Below are 17760 nucleotides of genomic sequence, written 5' to 3'. Positions count from 1 at the left end.
TAGCCGAGAGCGTATGCATCTCTGAAAATTATTATCCCCATTTTGCAGAGGGGGAAACTGAGGCAAAGAGAGAATGGCTACACAGTGAGATTTGAACCATCATTCTGAAGGTGTGTCACTCAGAAGATGGAGTGGGCTCGTTCTCTGTTGCTCCAGAGGAAAGATCTAGAACCACATGTGTGGAAACAGTAGAGAAGCAGATTTAGGAGAAAATTCCTAACCGTGCGAAGGTGTTCAACAGGAGAACAGCCTGCCTCAGGAGGTGGCAGGCTCACTTTCACTGGAAGTGTTTGAGTGGAGACTGAATGCCCAACTGTAAGGGATTGTGCCCTCGAAAGATCCTGCACTACAAATCCTGGGTGAGAGGGTTGGAGTACATGGCCTCTGAGGTCCCTTGCAACATGATGAAGAGTATGGCCTTTTCTGTGGTGGCTCCCCAGTGGTGGAATGCTCTCCCCAGAGAGGCTCATTACATGTATTTCAGCACCAGGCAAAAAACATTCCTCTTTACCCAGGCCTATGGCTATTAAATAACCCGTGCCTTTAAAAGTGTGGGGGAGAGGATTGTTATTATTACAGTGGTGCCCCGCAAGACGAATGCCTCGCAAGACGGAAAACTCGCTAGACAAAAGAGTTTTCCGTTTTGGAGGTGCTTCGCAAAACGAATCTCCTATGGGCTTGCTTCGCAAGACGAAAATGTCTTGCAAGTTCCTGCTGGGTTTTTTTCCTTCCCCCCCCCTTTTTCTAAGCCGCTAAGCCGCTTATCAGCTGATCCAATCAGCAGATAAGCCGCTAAAAGCTGATCCAATCAGCAGATAAGCCGCTAATAGCGCTAATCCACTAATCCTTCAATGGGCTTGCTTCGCAAGACGAAAAAACCGCTAGACGAAGAGAATCACAGAACGGATTCTTTTCGTCTTGCGAGGCACCACTGTATTATGAATGTTTTACTATTAGGCTGTCTGTCCGTATGCTTTTTTATTATGTTTTTATCACTGAAATTCTGTAATGTGTTTTTAATGTTATGCACTGCCCTGGGATCTTTTGATAAAGGGTGGTATATAAATTGAAATAATAATAATAATAATAATAAAGTCAGAGACTTCCTGGCTCTGAGCTCACATTCTCAGCCACAGTGCTGACTCAACCCACAATGCCAGAAATCTTATGCTGGCGTAGCCATGACCATGGTGCACAAGGGTATTGAAAACAGAGGAAGAACCCTCTTGGTGTTCTCCATCACAGCTGAAAAGGCCATGTGTGGTGGGGGAAGGCTGTTAAAGAGCAGCCACGGGGAAACTCAGGGACTCAGCTGGTGAATCAGAGCCACACATTTTGCCCTTTTGGATGTCAAACGTCAGCTGTGCCAAAGTCAAGAGTTTGTGGTTTCGTTTTCAAGCCCGCAATCGTACTTTAACCCGTGGGTCTCATAAACACCACAGCCTCTGACCTAGACTCGGCTGGTTCAAGGAAAAAGGAGGCATACTTGACATTCCCAGTTCAGCTGTTTTATTCTGCAATCCATATCCATTGCGCTGCTCAGGAAACGGCACACCTCTCCCAGGAATTACTTTAGGATGCAGCCAGTTCTGAGGAACTGATCGCAGTGGGGAAAACAGGCTCAGCGACTGACAAACTCAAAGAAGGGTTGGAGATATGAATGGCTGTAAAAGTCACACCTTTCTGAGGAAATTATTTCTGATGAATACAGCTAGCTAAATGAATACAAGAAACTCCCCATTTACACACGTATCTTTGTGAACCTGGAAGTGGCACAGAAAGGGGCAAAAGCAGCCGCAAAAGAGCACGAAAATGGAGCGAAAATAGCGGCTAGCAATCCCACAAGCCTTTGCACTGACCTTTGAAGCCTTTGGAGCAGCGGTTCTCAACCTGTGGGTCCCCAGATGTTGTTGGACTACAACTCCCATCATCCCTGAGCTCTGGCCTTGCTAGCTAGGGGTGATGGGGGTTGTAGTGTCTTTATCCCCATCCTACCCAGAGATGCCAGGGATAAAACTTGGGATCAAACAGCCTCGGTCCAGTATATCTGAAGGACACTGAGGTCCAGCGCTGAGGGCCTTCTGGCGGTTCCCTCACTGCGAGAAGCCAAGTTACAGGGAACCAGGCAGAGGGCCTTCTCGGTAGTGGCACCTGCCCTGTGGAACGTCCTCCCACCAGATGTCAAAGAGAAGAACAACTACCAGACTTTTAGAAGACATCTGAAGGCAGCCCTCTTTAGGGAAGCTTTGAATGTATAACAGACCACTGTATTTTAATATTTTGTTGAAAGCCACCCAGAGTGGCTGGGGAAGCCCAGGCAGATGGGCGGGGTATAAATAATATATGATGATGATGATGATGATGATGATGATGATGATGATGATGACATCGGTTGGAAAGCAGAAGGTGGACTGCATAGGCCTTTGGTCTGAGCCAGCGGCCTTCTTACTTATCGCGTGCTTGCATTCTTAGTTCAGCAAACCTTTGCCCGTTAAAGCAAGGTGGAAGCAATGCTATCCCTGAGCCACCCTGACATTGATTTCTGCAGTAGGCAAGCTTTGACTAGCTAGTGCAATGGGTCAACACACAGCACCTCAGGAAACCCTATCAAATGAGAAACCCTATCAAACGAGAGTGTTTGCCAAGTGAGTCACCCCTTTGCAGAAGCGGAGATTGTGTTGTTCCCGGGTCACTCATTCATCTGCGGGTGTTTGCTTCTGTTGTTCTTCCTATTGGGTGCTTAAACAAACAGGCCTTCCTTAACGATGATGCCATCCCTGAGAGGAGGAAGCTGGGCATTTTTGGCTGCTGCAAGAGCGTTCGGAGATTTTTCTCCCTTCTTCTTTTCTTAGATGGGTGTTGCCCAAAGAACGCCTTTTCCCCTTTTGTGCTTTTCTGAAAAGGGAAGGCCCAGACAGAGAAAATGGATGACGCATGCTGGCCGGCCCTCACTTTGGGGTCAGACAACAACTCTTCCAAGTAGAGATGTGTCGGCCAAATGGCATCCGGCTGCGGCAGAAACCAGGGAATGTCAGAAACCTCAACAGAGAGGAGCCCTCCTTGCTTTGTTTTGTGGAAGACAAAAACACAGCCAAAACCAAAAACAAGCCTAACCTATTAGTCAGGAGACTGTCTGCCTTAAAACTGCTTTGGGGGCAATGAGTAGGATAGAGGTGTCAGGGAATGGCAGGACGAAGGGGGTGGGGTGGGAGGCAGCAGCTGGGAAACCCCCTAGGGAAACCCCAGAAGAAGAAGGCTCAGAGCCAGGGGATTGGTGGTGGGGCACCGAGGAGAGGTCAGAGGGAGATTAGGAGGAGGTGCTGGATGCTGAAGGGGCAACAGGCTTTAGTGAGCAGGAAGAGCTGGTGACAGAGAACAGTTCAGACACTGAGGCTGAAGCAGAGGAGGGGGGGTCAAGAGGCTACTGAAGACTCCAGGGAGTCTCCCTCTCCTGCTGCGACAAGTTCCCCTCCTCACTGGTCTCCAAGAACGTGCAGAATAATCAGGAGCGCAGAACAGAGGCCAGAGGGGCAGAGGCACAGTTTGAGATTGCTTGGGAAACATCCAGGCGAAAGGTGGGAAGATCTTAAGTCCCAGCAACTGCTCCACAGGAGGAACTGGGAAGTGTTGCTGAGTTGTATGCCGTTTCCTTGACTAAAGAGTTAACTTCACTAACAACAGAGCCTTGCGTCTTTCATGCTGACCTGTGTCTGACTCCAGCCCTGACAGCAGAACTTGTGGAACAACTGGCTGTCCGAAACCTGTCGCTTTAAGCCCAGTAGAGCTTTCTGCTTTCTCACATGCTGACGCTGCATGTTTGGCGCAACTATTCATAAAGGCAAATGCGTGGTTTTGCAACACAGATTCACATAATTGTTTCAGAGGAGGTACATATTATTATTGCCAGCAAGTGGCCTGATTGGATATCATGCTTCCCGTTCAATAGTAGAGGCATTGCTCAAAGCGGTATAACTCAGATCTAAATCACTATTAATCATCATCCACCAGAGCTATCGGCTTCCTCATTAAAAACATAATCCTGTGCATGTTTACTCAAGAGCAAGCAGCATCGTTTTCAGTGGTGCTTGCTCCTAGGTAAGTGTGCATAGGGTTACGGCCTTAGTCACATTTTTCTTTCTGGATGATCTGGCTGCATTTTGAAACCTCCTGTTGTCTCGACACACATATCTGCAACAGCCAATGCGATGCTGTCAATTGCTAGGACTGCTACCAATACCATATTACAGTGGTACCTTGGGTTACATACGCTTCAGGTTACATGCGCTTCAGGTTACAGACTCTGCTAACCCAGAAATAGTGCTTCAGGTTAAGAACTTTGCTTCAGGATGAGAACAGAAATCGTGCTCTGGTGGCGCAGCAGCAGCAGGAGGCCCCATTAGCTAAAGTGGTGCTTCAGGTTAAGAACAGTTGCAGCTTAAGAACGGACCTCCAGAACGAATTAAGTACTTAACCCGAGGTACCACTGTACTGGGAAGAGAACAGCTTGCCGGTCAGGTTCAGCAAAAGAGACTTATCAGCCTGAGTCGGAAGAATGAAAACACTTTTGGAACAAGGGCAATGAGGAAATAACTGAGCCAAGCCCCACACTTTCCATTCACAACTTTGCAGCTCCCCCTCAAGCCAATGTTTGCCAAGCTGTCAAGAGGTGTAAAATGTCATGTTCTTAGTTGGCCCGGTGATGTATTTTTACAATCCATAAATCCATCACTCTCCTCAAATCCGGGACATACAAAATTGAAAGTGGCTGTTTTAGGAGTTAAGAAATCCAACTGGGAAACGCTTAAGACAGGAAAGGCAGGAAAATCCAGAGGTCTGTTTTCTCTGACTCTCCTGGAGATTCTATCTATAGCCTTTGGCATGTCACATGTTGTGACAATGATTGCCTCGGCTGGCTTCTTCCTTAACCTTTCTTTTGATTCCCCAGTTGTTGTGTTGCATTGTATCAGTGTCGTTCTATTTCATCTATGCATTTAGTGTCATGATGCTTTGAAAAGAGCCCCTCTGCCCAAAGGGGCTTGCAATCGAAGACAAACACTCTTGATTTTGCGGGAAATGTATTGCTTGGAGTTGTTTTGATATAAAATAAATGTGCTTATTGAAAATAAAAAATATACACAAGGAAACGACAAAGGGAGGGGGAAATGGAGGGATGGGTGGACAAGGGGAGAATAGGCATATATTTTAACGTTCATCCAGTTCACATTTAAAGCACAAGGCTTACCACACAGAAACCTGGGGGGCTGTAGCTTCCCCAGTATGTTCGTTCATTCATTTCCTTGCTCCTCTACATTTACAGAATCTCAGAGTCCGCACAACCGGAGGCACAGAGTTTTTCACCCGCTCGGCCACAAAGTTTAAGGGCGCTTTGGCACAGAAGTTCATGTTTGTGGATGGAGACAAAGCCATGAGTGGCTCCTACAGGTACGTGGACTTCCTAGACACCGCCCTTTAGAGGCCAGCCGAGAATCTGCTGCTCTGCCTGCAGTTTTTGATAAGGAATTCAGTGCCGTGTGAAACCAGACAGCTCAGTTGGCAGAGTGTGAGACTCTTAATCTCAGGGTCATGGGTTCGAGAACCCTGCCTTCAGCAAAAAAAATTCCTGCATTGCAGGGGGTTGGACTAGATGACCACCAGGGTCCCTTCCAACTCTACAGCGGACACAAATGCAAAATTCACACAGCCTCTTTCATTCCGGCAGGCCTTTCAATAGTTTAAGCAGAAGCGGTTCATGGGGGTGGAGGCAGAGCTTGGGACCAGTTTATTTGGGGGGGTCGCCTTACCACAAATAGGCCCACTCAACTGCTTCGACCTGAGGAACAGACAAGTCACAGGCGCCACACATTTTTGTTAGGACGCGGCAACCCTTTGCCACATTTTGTTGCACATCCCACTTGTATTCCACTACTTCTACTGAGGCAGCCAATACACCAATCCCCATCTTCATCTCAGTCCTATTTGCATGGCCAGCAACTAACATCAACATTCCGCTTTGGCTGTTGCTTTCAATAGGAAAGTGGCCTAGAAATATTTTTAATGTGTTAGAATAAATAAACACACACACATACACTGGGTGCTGCATCACTGACTGTTATGCTTTCCATACTATAAAACAAAAAGTCAAGACCAAAGGTGGGCATCTATAGGCGAGCAATAATTAGCATAAGTGCTCCATTCACGTTCTTATTATCTGGTTGACATTTTGATTACATTTTTTCCCATTGTTATGGCAAATGTGATTGCAATTTTTGTTCAGTTTTGATGCTTATGTCAGTTCTTTGTTTATTATCATGAAATTCTTTGGGCCTCAGATGGCTGGAAGGAGGCAGGCAGGTGAAGAGTTTTAGAAATTAATTAGGGGGGTCTGTTTTCAGGACAGAGCAGAATTGGATGAGCCTACAAATTCACACACTATTGTATGATTTTTATTCTTCAGAATTATGCCTTTATGATGGCTGCATTCACATGCAATGCTCAGCCATAGTTTGTTTTAACCATGGTTTGTTCCACAAACCACGAATAATCTCAAAGACTGGGTATAACTTCTACAAAGCTTGGTTTGTTTCCCAGCTGATCTTGTCTTGAGCCTCTGTAGCTCAGCCAGCATCTGAGACAGGGTGTCTCAGATATTAGGGGATGATATCAAATCTGATTTAAAGCCATGGTTTGTAGGACAGCTTCACACCATGGTTTATTGCCATGAAAACAAACCATCGTTGGTCTGCTGGGCTGGGCTTGTGCATTCCAGCAAACCCACAGTTCCCATAGTTAGATGAAAACAAACCATGGTTTGCCGTTGAGTGCAAACTAGGCCATTGGGAGGCAGATTTTAGCAGATCTTTTGTTTTCATCTAAATACAGGAAGGGGCAGGCACCAAGTTCTTAATAACTCCTGTATCTGTTCCTACCCAGCTTCACCTGGTCCGCTGCGAGAACTGACAGGAACATCATCTCGGTCCTCACAGGACAGGTGGTTGAGGCATTTGACAAGCAGTTCCAGGAGCTGTACCTCATGTCTCGGGGGGTCAGCCTGAAATCTATCCCCATGGAAGAGGAGCCGGAACCAGAGCCTCTCATATTACCAACTCTCGCCCCCGTGAACCCAGCCGTGGTGAAGAAAATGTTCAACCCCAAGTACGCCCTCGTCAAGGCGAAGAGCGCTGAGCAGATTAACAACAGCAAGGCCAGCAGCGACAAGAACGTCGCTGAGCAGCAGAAGGCCGAAGCGAAGAAGAAAGCCATCCCGGAGGCTCGGGTATCCGAGAGGCCCAGCGACATCGTCGAGACGGCGCCGCCTATTCACCCGGGTCTCCTCAACCTGGAGAAAGCCAACATGTTTGAATACCTGCCAACTTGGGTCGAACCCGACCCAGAACCCGGGAGCGAGATATTGGGCTACATCAACATTATCGACCCCAAAATCAAGAACATCCAGCTGTCGCAGATGAACCGCATCAAGGTGTGCGACGTCTCAAAAGCCAACGCCCAGCACAAGAAGATGCTCAGGCAAAAATCTCAAGAGGCTAAAAGAGGCCACGACAACCAGCCTGCCACGTCGCCTTGCCAGCAGCTCGATGCTGCCCCGGCCCAAACCCAGGAGGCCCGTCCGAACCCCACAGCCAGCCCCACGGAAAAGACTCCAGGGAACCTGAGGAATGGAGAGACGTTCGCCACTCTGGCCAACAGTCAGCACTTGAAGCAGCCGCTGGACGCACAAACTCAAGGCCAAGGGGACAGCAAGGGCGCTGCACCCCCAGTCCCCAAACCACGGACAGTCCACGTGACGGACTTGATCTCCGCGAAAGCTGTATGTGCCGAGGACGGAGCTGCTTTGGCAGAGGACACCCAAACGCAGTATCCGGGGACCGGGGGCACAAACGCAACACAGAATGAGAGTCCCGAACAGGGTCCCGATGCAAGGAGCAGCTGCAAACTCAGTCGGCAGGCGTCCGTCTATGAGGAAGTAGCCCCCTTCCCCGTGAACGGGGTTCAAGGGGGCGAGGCCGAGGAGGAAGAGGAAGAGGAGGACTATGTGACGTTAAGCGACCACGAGAGCCTGTCCGGCAGCTCCGCCACCAACCACAGCCACCTCCACTCCGACGCGTCCTCCGTCTCCGATGAATACTGCAAGGGGAGGCGGCCCTGCGGGCCTCTGCGGAGGACCAATTCCGACTTCCTCCCCAACGGAAGCGGCCACAGCCCTCAGCACCACCCAGACTTTCAGAGGAAGCTGAGTGACCCCTACATGAGTCGGGGCACCTTCCCCAGTCCTCTGGGGAGCCCCCAGCCGCTGCTAAGCCTGGGGGTGGCCAGCCAAATGAGGAGGAGAAGCGACAGCGTGGAGGAGATTAGGTGTGTTTTGGGAAGGGCCCGTAATCCGCATGCTTTGCCCGACGGCTACAATACCTGTCTGAGCAATGCTCCACAGGTAGGATTATCTGTTGTACCCTTTTACACTTAGCTTGTTGTAAAGTTCTGTAACGTAACAAGAGACGGCACACGAAGCACAGCTGAGAGCTAATATAGGTCAAACCTATATAGGATCAAACCTGTAATAATATAGCTTTGATCCCAATGCATGATTGCTGTGCTAATGACTGCGACTGTCACCTGATAATCTGTATTTTTCACTGGGTGGGGCAGATGGGAGGAAGGTTCTGGAGGTGGGAAGTCTGGCGTAAGAGACGCCAAGACAGTCATCAAAAGATCTTGGCCAAAAAGCTGGTTTGGTTGTGCATTCCAAAATGGTAGACGACTCAGAGAACTATGGTCACATTCACACAATACATTTAAAACTTTAAACAGATGTGGCTTCCCCCAAAGAATTCTGGGAGCTGCAGGTGGTTTTTTTAAAGAGTGCTGCAACTTGTTTGGAAACTCCTGTTCCCTTCCTCACAGAGCTACAATTCCCAGAGTTCTCTAAGGAGAAGCCTTGGCCTGTTAACCCCTCTGGTAGTTCTGCTGGGGAGGAATACAAGAGGTGCCCTAAAAACTCTCAGCATCCTTAAATGACACTCCCCATGATTCTTCAAAGGAAACCACAATTGTTTAAAGTGAAAGGATATTGCTTCAAACGGATGGAGCACATTGGGACTAACACTGGGTGCAAGTGAGAGCGATCTCAGTTCTCCAAACGCTGGTTCTTATGCAGCCGTAACAAAACTACGCACTGACAAGAGAGAGGTATCAGCACCCTGACAAATAAATACTTAGAAAAACAAGTCTTCAGGGGTGAGGGGAGAGGGGAGGGTGCCCACCAAAGGACTGAGCGCCCACTTTCAGTGGCTGTTGCTGGGTAGAGCTGGAACGAGACAGAACACCGGGTGGAAGAGAAAATGGGATGGAGCACTTTAAGAAGGAGGACTCACCGCTGCAACATTTTGTTGCAGGCCCCACACGTAATCATTTAATTTCATATCGCCAGAGGCGATACGTCTGCCAGACTCTGACACTTTAACACGGCCTCCGCTCCTCCCAAACCGCTGCATTTTGAGGGGAAGCTGATCTGCGTTAGGAAATCGGAGGAACAGCCCCAGGCCTGCAGGATTTCGGGCCTCTGCCGTCCCAAATCACGGCAGCCTCTTTGGCACCTGAGCGAGAGCAGTGTGTGTGGATTTTGCCACCTATGCAAAGCAGAATGAGGCATGGCCCGGCCTGCCCACGAAAACACACCCTTCTTAAGCCGCGTCGCTGTCTCTCCTTGTTCCAAACGCGGTCATCAAAAGCATAGATGCCTGGGCGCATTCTCACACGAGAGGAGCGTCACAAACACGCTATAAAACAGGGAGGGCGGCGTCTGTTCGTCAACATTGCAATGGCTGGCTTTGTGGGATTTGCAAACAGGCTAAGTAAGCTGCAGCTTAGAGCCTCAGATAACAAGGGGCCTCTCAATAAATTTTATTTGGCTAAATTTCAGGTTTTGCCCAGCCGGCAAGAAATAGATAGGCTCATGGCAAGTTACATATTTTTGCCGAGTTGTACATTTCCAGTTGCATCCTCGCCTACGTATGTGTATAAATGGAAATATAAAACTTCATTATTTCTATTTTCATTGTTCTTCCTGTTAGAATAATACACATTTGGTGGGAGGGGGTAATGCTATGGGGTCTTTTACATTTGGCGTAGCTTAACAAGGAAGATGCTTGTAAAAAAATAAGTCCATATTGTTCAAAACTGCATACAAAAATGTGTTTATTAAGAAAAACTCGCACTAAAATGTTGATTGGTTTTCATGAGAATTCTAATTTTTTCCCCCTTAACGAAATAGTAATTGCGGACTGTTGCGGAAATATGTGGGAATTGATTTTAAGACTGGGGAAACGAGAAACTGAGAGCGCCTAAATTGCCAGATCTATCCATCCTTATATAGGTTGCACCCTTACTTCTGAGTAGCTGTGCTTAGGAGGCTTGCAAGCCGTGGGTGATGTAAGAACATAGTTCTGTGGATGAAAGAAAACTTATCTGAGCCAAGCACAACACATTATCTGCCTGCGCTTGGCCACTTAAGATGCTGATGATACTTTCAACTCGCCTTCACTCTCCCAGGGGCCGGTCGACTTTTGCAAGGCTGGGCGTGCCAATGCCTTTGAAGTCTTGACGCAGCCGCGTCCCCTGACCTGGCATGCTATTATTGACTGGGTCAGGCTGGTTTCTGTTATGCTTGCAAGATGCTTAAACAGGCCAGGTGTTTCGGGCTGCTCTGATGAGCTGCCCGTTGCCACTGAGAGCTCAGAGGCCCTTTCAAAATCGCCTCTGATGCAAACCCTACCAAGTAGGGTTGCCAGTTCTCCAGGACTGGCTGAAAGCCCCCCAGGTTTGCCTGGCCCCCTCCAGGTGGCAAGGGTCCCTCTAATACTGAAAAATGATTAAAACGACAATGTGTGCAGCATGCAAGCTTCTTCAGCCTGGAAAGACCTGGCTGCAAATTATTGTATGAACTCTCGGGGAGTCCTCTCCCCTGCCAATTAACTTCCATCTCCAGGGCTCAGTGGTGCAAGGATAATCAGGATCTGCCCCATGACATCACCAGCACCCACCCCCCTATGTGTCAGGTTTGAGGTCTGAAATTCTAGAGTCTGGGGTGCTCCTGACCTGCCAACGCTACTATGAAATCAATTCCCTTTCGTTGTCTGCTTTCTTCATTTCTTTTGCATTATAATCTTCTTGCCGCCATCATCAAATACGAAGTTATCACCTCATGTTCCACTGAACCCTCCCTATTACTTAAGAGGAAGAACACAAGGCCCCCACCCCTTTACATATTTTTTAAAAGTATAATAAAACTTGTTGCTGTTGAACTGCCAACAAATATGCTTCCCGCACACCTGCTTTTAAAAAGGAGACTGGGCAAGCTCGCGGAGGGTGGATTTATCCATGGCTACTAGTCATGGTGGCTCAATGGAACCTCCAAGTCCAGGGAAAGTCTACTTTAGAGTAACAATTGATGGGCAGAGGCAAGAGAAGAAGAGGCCTGTTGCCTCTGTGACAGCTCCTCCTTCCGTGGTGCCTCAGGAGTATTAGAAAACTGTAAGGATTGGGTCCCTGAGTTTCCTTCTTCAGGGTTATTGCAGCTTACCTGGATACAGGATCCGGCTTATCATTCCGGGCATGATTATGACAACCATGGGGAGCATTTTTAAATAGCTGGCTAGGATGGACCCGGCCTTGGCATGATTGAGGTTCTTTGCTGAGAGAGACCTCTGGACAATGACCTGTGAGAAAGAGAGAGAGAGAGAAAAGGATGTACCATATTTTTCGCTCTACAGGACGCACCCGACCATAGGACGCACCTTGTTTTAGAGGGGGAGAACAAGAAAAAAATTCTCCCCCTCTCTGTGAAGCGCCCCTTCAGCGAAGCGGCAGGAGAAACGGAGCCCCTTCCATTTCTCCTCCCGCTTGGCTGAAGGGGTGCTGCGCAGCTCTCCCTCTCTGCTGAAGCCAGGAGAGTCTTGCTCTCCCGGCGTCAGCAAAAGGAACCCGAAGCCTGTGAAGCGCAGCAGGAACTCGTGCTGCGCTCTGAAGGCTTCAGGCGGCTATCCCTGAAGCCTGGAGAGTGAGAGGAATCAGTGCGCACTGACCCCTCTCGCTCTCCAGGCTTCAGCGAAAGCAACGTGTAGCCTCCGGAGCGCGGAGGGAGCGCTCCCTCTGCGCTTCGGAGGCTTCGCATTGCTATCGCTGAAGCCAAGGAGCCTGCATTCACTCCATAGGACGCACACACACTTCCCCTTAATTTTTGGAGGGGGAAAAGTGTGTCCTATAGAGCGAAAAATACGGTACCTCACGGATTGGGAATCCTTTCCAGCATAAGGGCCACATTCCCTTCTCTTCAGCCTTCTGAGGGCCGCTTGCCAGTGGCGCCCAAAGCAACACATGCTGATTTTCCCTTTCAACAGCAGGCTAGTTTCTATACATTTTAAGATGGTGCCCATCGACTGCAGTTACTATTAATTCTTCCATTAAAAAATCTACGACCAAATCAAGGACACCTGCTTTAATCAAAAGGTTGTTTGATAAAAATCAACGCATCTAGCCAATTGCACACTGCAGCCTTAATTCATTGTCATCAAAGCTGCAGATCTTGTATGCAAGTAGCTACCTACGGTCGATTCCCTTAATTCTTTTCCACAAAGGTGGCTGGCATTGTAGGAAAGAGAGACTTAACCATAGCATTCTATTATTTATTCAATAGGGCTGATTGTATGTTTTATAAAACCAATATAGGCAGAGCTAGATGACACTTGGCACGAAGCATTTTAAATTATGCTCTAGTACAATAAAAAAAAGCTAGAAAATTGATTTTTTGAAATGTACCCAATGGAAGTTCGTATTTTCAGGAAGCTGAATCCTGCGGTTTTTGACAACTGATTCTAGGTTGGGGGGGGTGGTTGGTTGTTTTTGCTGCGCTTCAATAGAATTGCAGGATGCACACAATCCTGAACAAAAATGGATGAGCTCTCCCAAGCTCATCTTGCATTAATTCAGAAAGGGCTGAAATCTTAGGAACCCCCAGACCATTGTTTACAAGCCAATGTCCAGAAAAATGATTCAAATTTCAGCCTCTAAAATATTCCACTATTCAATGTGATGGAGCGACGTTGCTCTGTTTCATTGTGTACAGGGAGAATTTAAAAGGCTGCAAGGACAAAAATCAGTGGCGCTAGGTGAGGAGAACCGCTTCCACTGCCAGGTCCATTATCGGGCTTGAGCTTTGCAGCTGCTCTCCCAACAGCTGGCTGGAAGTTGGACGTTGTAGCCCAAAACATCTGGAGAACATCAAGTTGGGGCGAAGCAAGATAAGGGGAGAAACCAGAAATCCTTCTCTGGCTCAGATTCCGGCCCCAGAAAATAACTCTGGGGTTTGTTAAAGCTCATCTCTCCTTTGAGTCGGGCATGGACAAACTCGCAAAGTATTTTTCCTGAACCTGACTTGGGAAAACTTCAAATCCAGCGTCCCAAATCCTGCCAGGGTGCAAAGAGTTGCTTCTGATGCAACCAGGAGCTTGAAGGTGGTTGGTTGGTTGGTTGTTGCTGTTTTCAACATTCTCTCCTTTGAACAGCGCCTCCACCCCAAATCCTTATCAAAATCTGCTTCAAGAGCAGGCCATCGGTGGAGAGGGAAGCTGTCGCTTGAGAAAGAAATATCCACATTTGCCCTAAAAATAAAAATTTGTGCTTATGATGCACCGAAGCCCAGTACTGAACTGTGTTCTAAAGCAATAAATCACCAATCAAATTGTGCCTCTGCTGTGAAGTTGGGACCAGACTACATGTGATGGCAGCAAATTCCCTATGGGAAAAGGGGGTCACTTTTAATTAAATTGCCTCCCATCCTCCTTTGCCACCTGGAGCTCGTTAGAGAATGGTTCAGTTCAGCTCTGATTCATCCATTTGTGTCCAGTCATCAGACCACCACAAAAAAAATACCGTATTAAATAGAATGAAGTTAGTTCTTAACTTAGGTGAACTGCAACATAAACATTCTTAGAATGCCAACCATCCTTGGCAGATCACAACATGCTCCGTTAAAACGAAAAGATTGTTCCACTGTTATGAAATATTAAAATGAAATAAAACAAAATGATGCCAATCTGAATAAACCTCTGTGAAACCTAAGTGAAGATTGGCATAAAACAAGTGGAAGATTCTGAAATATATTCCTGGCAAGATACAACATAATAATTTTCTCCTCTCCTCGCTTACTACAGACAGAAAATGCACGGCCTCCGCAGTTACATATTTATCTTGTCCATCCAGCAGATAAATTACAGGCTCGCGGTCAGGCCTCTCCCCACCTCTCCCTAAAATTTGCCCCAAAGTGTTGCTCTCTCAACACACTTCAATATATAATAATATGTACAAAGCCTTCAGCCCATTTTAAACCACAAGGACAGGTATGTCCAGAATACGGCATATTTCTTAACTTTCTTCCTAGGGTAGCTAAAGGCTGGTTCAGATGCAAAAAGCAATTGCCTGGTGATTAATATTAAGGGGGGGATTTAAATTGCACGGTGAGTAAAGCCTGGGAGGGTTTGTTTTAATAGACAATGAGTGCATGCATCCTGCTTTGAAGGTGACGTGGGTGTCTGGGCATGCTGCTTACAAAAGCTTGTCTTGTCCATATTTTCCCACTTCGCTGTTGATGGGCAGGACTAAGCATGCTGGAGACCTTCTCAGGTTCATCAGAGAGCAGAGGGCTGCAGTCTTTTGGACCATTACAAGGGAAGAAGATCCACTAGGCATGGTGGGACTCCATTCCACATAGGGATGGAGGGGGAATTCAATTCCGTTGACAAACTACCCTACGTTCGGGACACGGGTGGCGCTGTGGGTTAAACCACAGAGCCTAGGACTTGCTGATCAGAAGGTCGTGGTTTGAATCCCCGCAACGGGGTGAGCTCCCGTTGCTTGGTCCCTGCTCCTGCCAACCTAGCAGTTCAAAAGCACGTAAAAAGTGCAAGTAGATAAATAGGTACCGCTCCGGCGGGAAGGTAAACGGCGTTTCTGTGCGCTGCTCTGGTTCGCCAGAAGCGGCTTAGTCATGCTGGCCACATGACCCAGAAGCTGTACGCCGGCTCCCTTGGCCAGTAAAGCGAGATGAGCGCCGCAACCCCAGAGTCGGCCACGACCGGACCTAATGGTCAGGGGTCCCTTTACCTTTACCCTAAGTTCACACTTTCTCCATCAATGCATGAACTGAAACTCAACCATCCTTCAAAATTTTCACTTCCATAAATTTTGCAGTCCGGTTTTTCCAGCCAAATAATGTATATAATAATGCAAATGCCGGGTGAAAGTGTCCACCCAAATGCCTACGTTGTTGAAAACAACATACAGAGATTCATTTATAAGGAGGGGTTGCTTTGCAAACATGTGCGTATTATGAAAACATTGCAGACAAAAACATGCACGTTAGGAGAAATCTGCAAATTCTTGTGAATTTTCAGGATAACTTTCTTTTAAAAAGCACAAACTGATTTATGTAGGAATAACGGAGACGCCAGGAGGTTGGATGCAGGTGAGCTGTGCAGAAGCACACTGGCAAGCATGCTCCAAGCAAGCGGCCGGCTAGCTCTGCCGAGGCTCCTTTTATTAGCAGAAGTCAACAATTGGAAACAGTAGCGAAACCACCCTGAACTTAACGTATTACCATCTAAGCACATTTCCAGCATTAGTAAATACACGTGTCAGCAGGTGTTTCTCTAAAAGGTTCCCCCTGATACGTGATTATGTCTGCGTCCCCGGTCATGCTCCAGCCAAGCGTTATGTCTAGTAAACAAATCTGTGAGAGGACAAAAGATCAGGGGGGGGGACCCTATTTTCTAGCCAAGAAGGCAAAAGGTCAGGGAGAGCAGGCGCAACACTCCTTGACATACTGTTGCATGCCTGGTGCGAGGTTTGCCTTCGCAAAGTGGAGCATTACCTCCACAGATATAGATCCGTGGAGAGAGGATTGGAAGAATGAGAAACATGTATGAGAGAAGCCAAAATGGTCCGATTCTTCCATCCATACTTCCAAGTCAACATGCAAAGGATCTGTACATAAGATGTAAGGAGAACTCTACTGGATTGGGCCAAAGGCCCATCTAGCCCAGTATCCTGTTCTCACAGTGGCCAACCAGATGCCTGTGGGAAACCTGCAAGCAGGATCCAAGCCCAAGAGCCCTCTCCCCACCTGTGATTTCCAGCAACTGGGATTCAGAAGCACAGAGCACAGCCATTGTGATTGGCAGCCATCAATAGCCTTAGGTAAAGGACCCCTGACTGTTAGGTCCAGTCGTGGCCGACTCTGGGGTTGCGGCACTCATCTCACTTTACTGGCCGAGGGAGCCGGCGTACAGCTTCCAGGTCATGTGGCCAGCATGACTAAGCCGCTTCTGGCGAACCAGAGCAGCGCACGGAAACGCTGTTTACCTTCCCGCCAGAGTGGTACCTATTTATCTACTTGCACTTTGACGTGCTTTCGAACTGCTAGGTTGGCAGGAGCTGGGCCCGAGCAACGGGAGCTCACCCCATCACGGGGATTCGAACCACCAACCTTCCGATCGGCAAGCCTTACCTCCCATGAACTTGTCCATTCCTCTTTTAAACCCCATGGGAGGGAGTTCCATAGTTTAACCATGCACTGTACGAAGAAGGTCATTCTTTTATCCGTCCTGAATCTTCCAACATTCATCTCAATCACTGAGCCCACCAGTGTTAGGAGAGAAGGGGTAAAACTTTTCTCTACCCATTTTCTTCCTGACATGCAAAACAATTTATAAACCGTGCTCTCTGCTTACCTGCCTAAACGAAAAAGTTGTCACGGGAAAATTGCACCAATCCCCTTGATCGTCTGTGCATGGGGGATGCGGGTGGCGCTATGGTCTAAACCACTGAGACTCTTGGGCTTGCCAATCGGAAGGTCGGCGGTTCGAATCCCCACAACGGGGTGAGCTCCCATTGCTCGGTCCCTGCTCCTGCCCACCTAGCAGTTCGAAAGCACGTCAAAGTGCAAGTAGATAAATAGGTACCGCTCCGGCAGGAAGGTAAATGGTGTTTCCGTGTGCTGTTCTGGTTCGCCAGAAGCAGCTTAGTCATGCTGGCCACATGACCTGGAAGCTGTACGCCGGCTCCCTCGGCCAATAAAGCGAGATGAGCGCCGCAACCCCAGAGTTGGTCATGACTGGACCTAATGGTCAGGGGTCCCTTTACCTTTACCCTTATTCCTAGTCTCCTGTCCTAGAAATGAAATTCAGCCAGCGGTGCTGCCAGCTGGAATCACAGGAGCATAGAAAGCTAAGTTAGACCAGTGATCTGTCCCTTTCCACTAAGGCAGCCTTTCTCAACCTGTGGGTCCCCAGATGTTGTTGGACTACAACTCCCATCACCCCTAGCTAGCAAGGCCAGAACTCAGGGATGATGGGAGTTGTAGTCCAACAACATCTGGGGACCCACAGGTTGAGAACCGCTGCACTAAGTGCTCTTCCACACTTCCGTTTGTCCCAGATTTCTAAGCATGGGACCAAGAGGTTTTTCCTTTCATCCTGCCCCAGGAAAACCTGCCGTTTACTGCTGAATCAGAACAAACTTCTATCAGGTTTGCTGTGGGAAAGCAGCGGTGCAAAAGAAAAACTTCTCACGCCCATGCCTAGAAACCGAGGTACAAAGGAAGTATGCCCTAATGCACATAGATTTTCCCGTGCCTTCTTTGGTTGGAGAACTGCATCACCAAATTGGGAGAAGCGACAGTTGCAAAGGAGAGCT

General features: G+C 48.1%; 2 protein-coding genes across 3 annotated transcripts in view; one reads left to right on the top strand and one right to left on the bottom strand.

The window, feature by feature from the left end:
* Positions 1–17760, bottom strand: part of SLC5A10 (solute carrier family 5 member 10) — a gene marked incomplete at its 5' end in the record, with an annotated part of 98321 nt that overhangs the window by 39317 nt on the left and 41244 nt on the right. The window contains one exon of the mRNA XM_083474601.1: positions 11594–11729. Within this exon, the coding sequence (XP_083330727.1) occupies positions 11594–11729 (136 nt within the window). The remainder of the gene's footprint in view (positions 1–11593; positions 11730–17760) is intronic.
* Positions 1–17760, top strand: part of FAM83G (family with sequence similarity 83 member G) — a 42580-nt gene that overhangs the window by 16953 nt on the left and 7867 nt on the right. Inside the window, exons 4-5 of one of the 2 annotated variants that reach the window (XM_083474278.1) lie at positions 5318–5442; positions 6931–8446. In XM_083474278.1, coding sequence (XP_083330404.1) covers positions 5318–5442; positions 6931–8446 — 1641 coding nt within the window. The remainder of the gene's footprint in view (positions 1–5317; positions 5443–6930; positions 8447–17760) is intronic. The other variant, XM_083474279.1, reaches the window with a different exon arrangement.

The sequence above is a fragment of the Podarcis liolepis genome, assembly GCF_965112155.1.
Source record: "Podarcis liolepis genome assembly, chromosome: 14".
Taxonomy (NCBI): Eukaryota; Metazoa; Chordata; class Lepidosauria; order Squamata; family Lacertidae; genus Podarcis; species Podarcis liolepis.
Note: the sequence above shows the minus strand (reverse complement) of the source record. Positions and strands in the feature narration are given on the sequence as shown.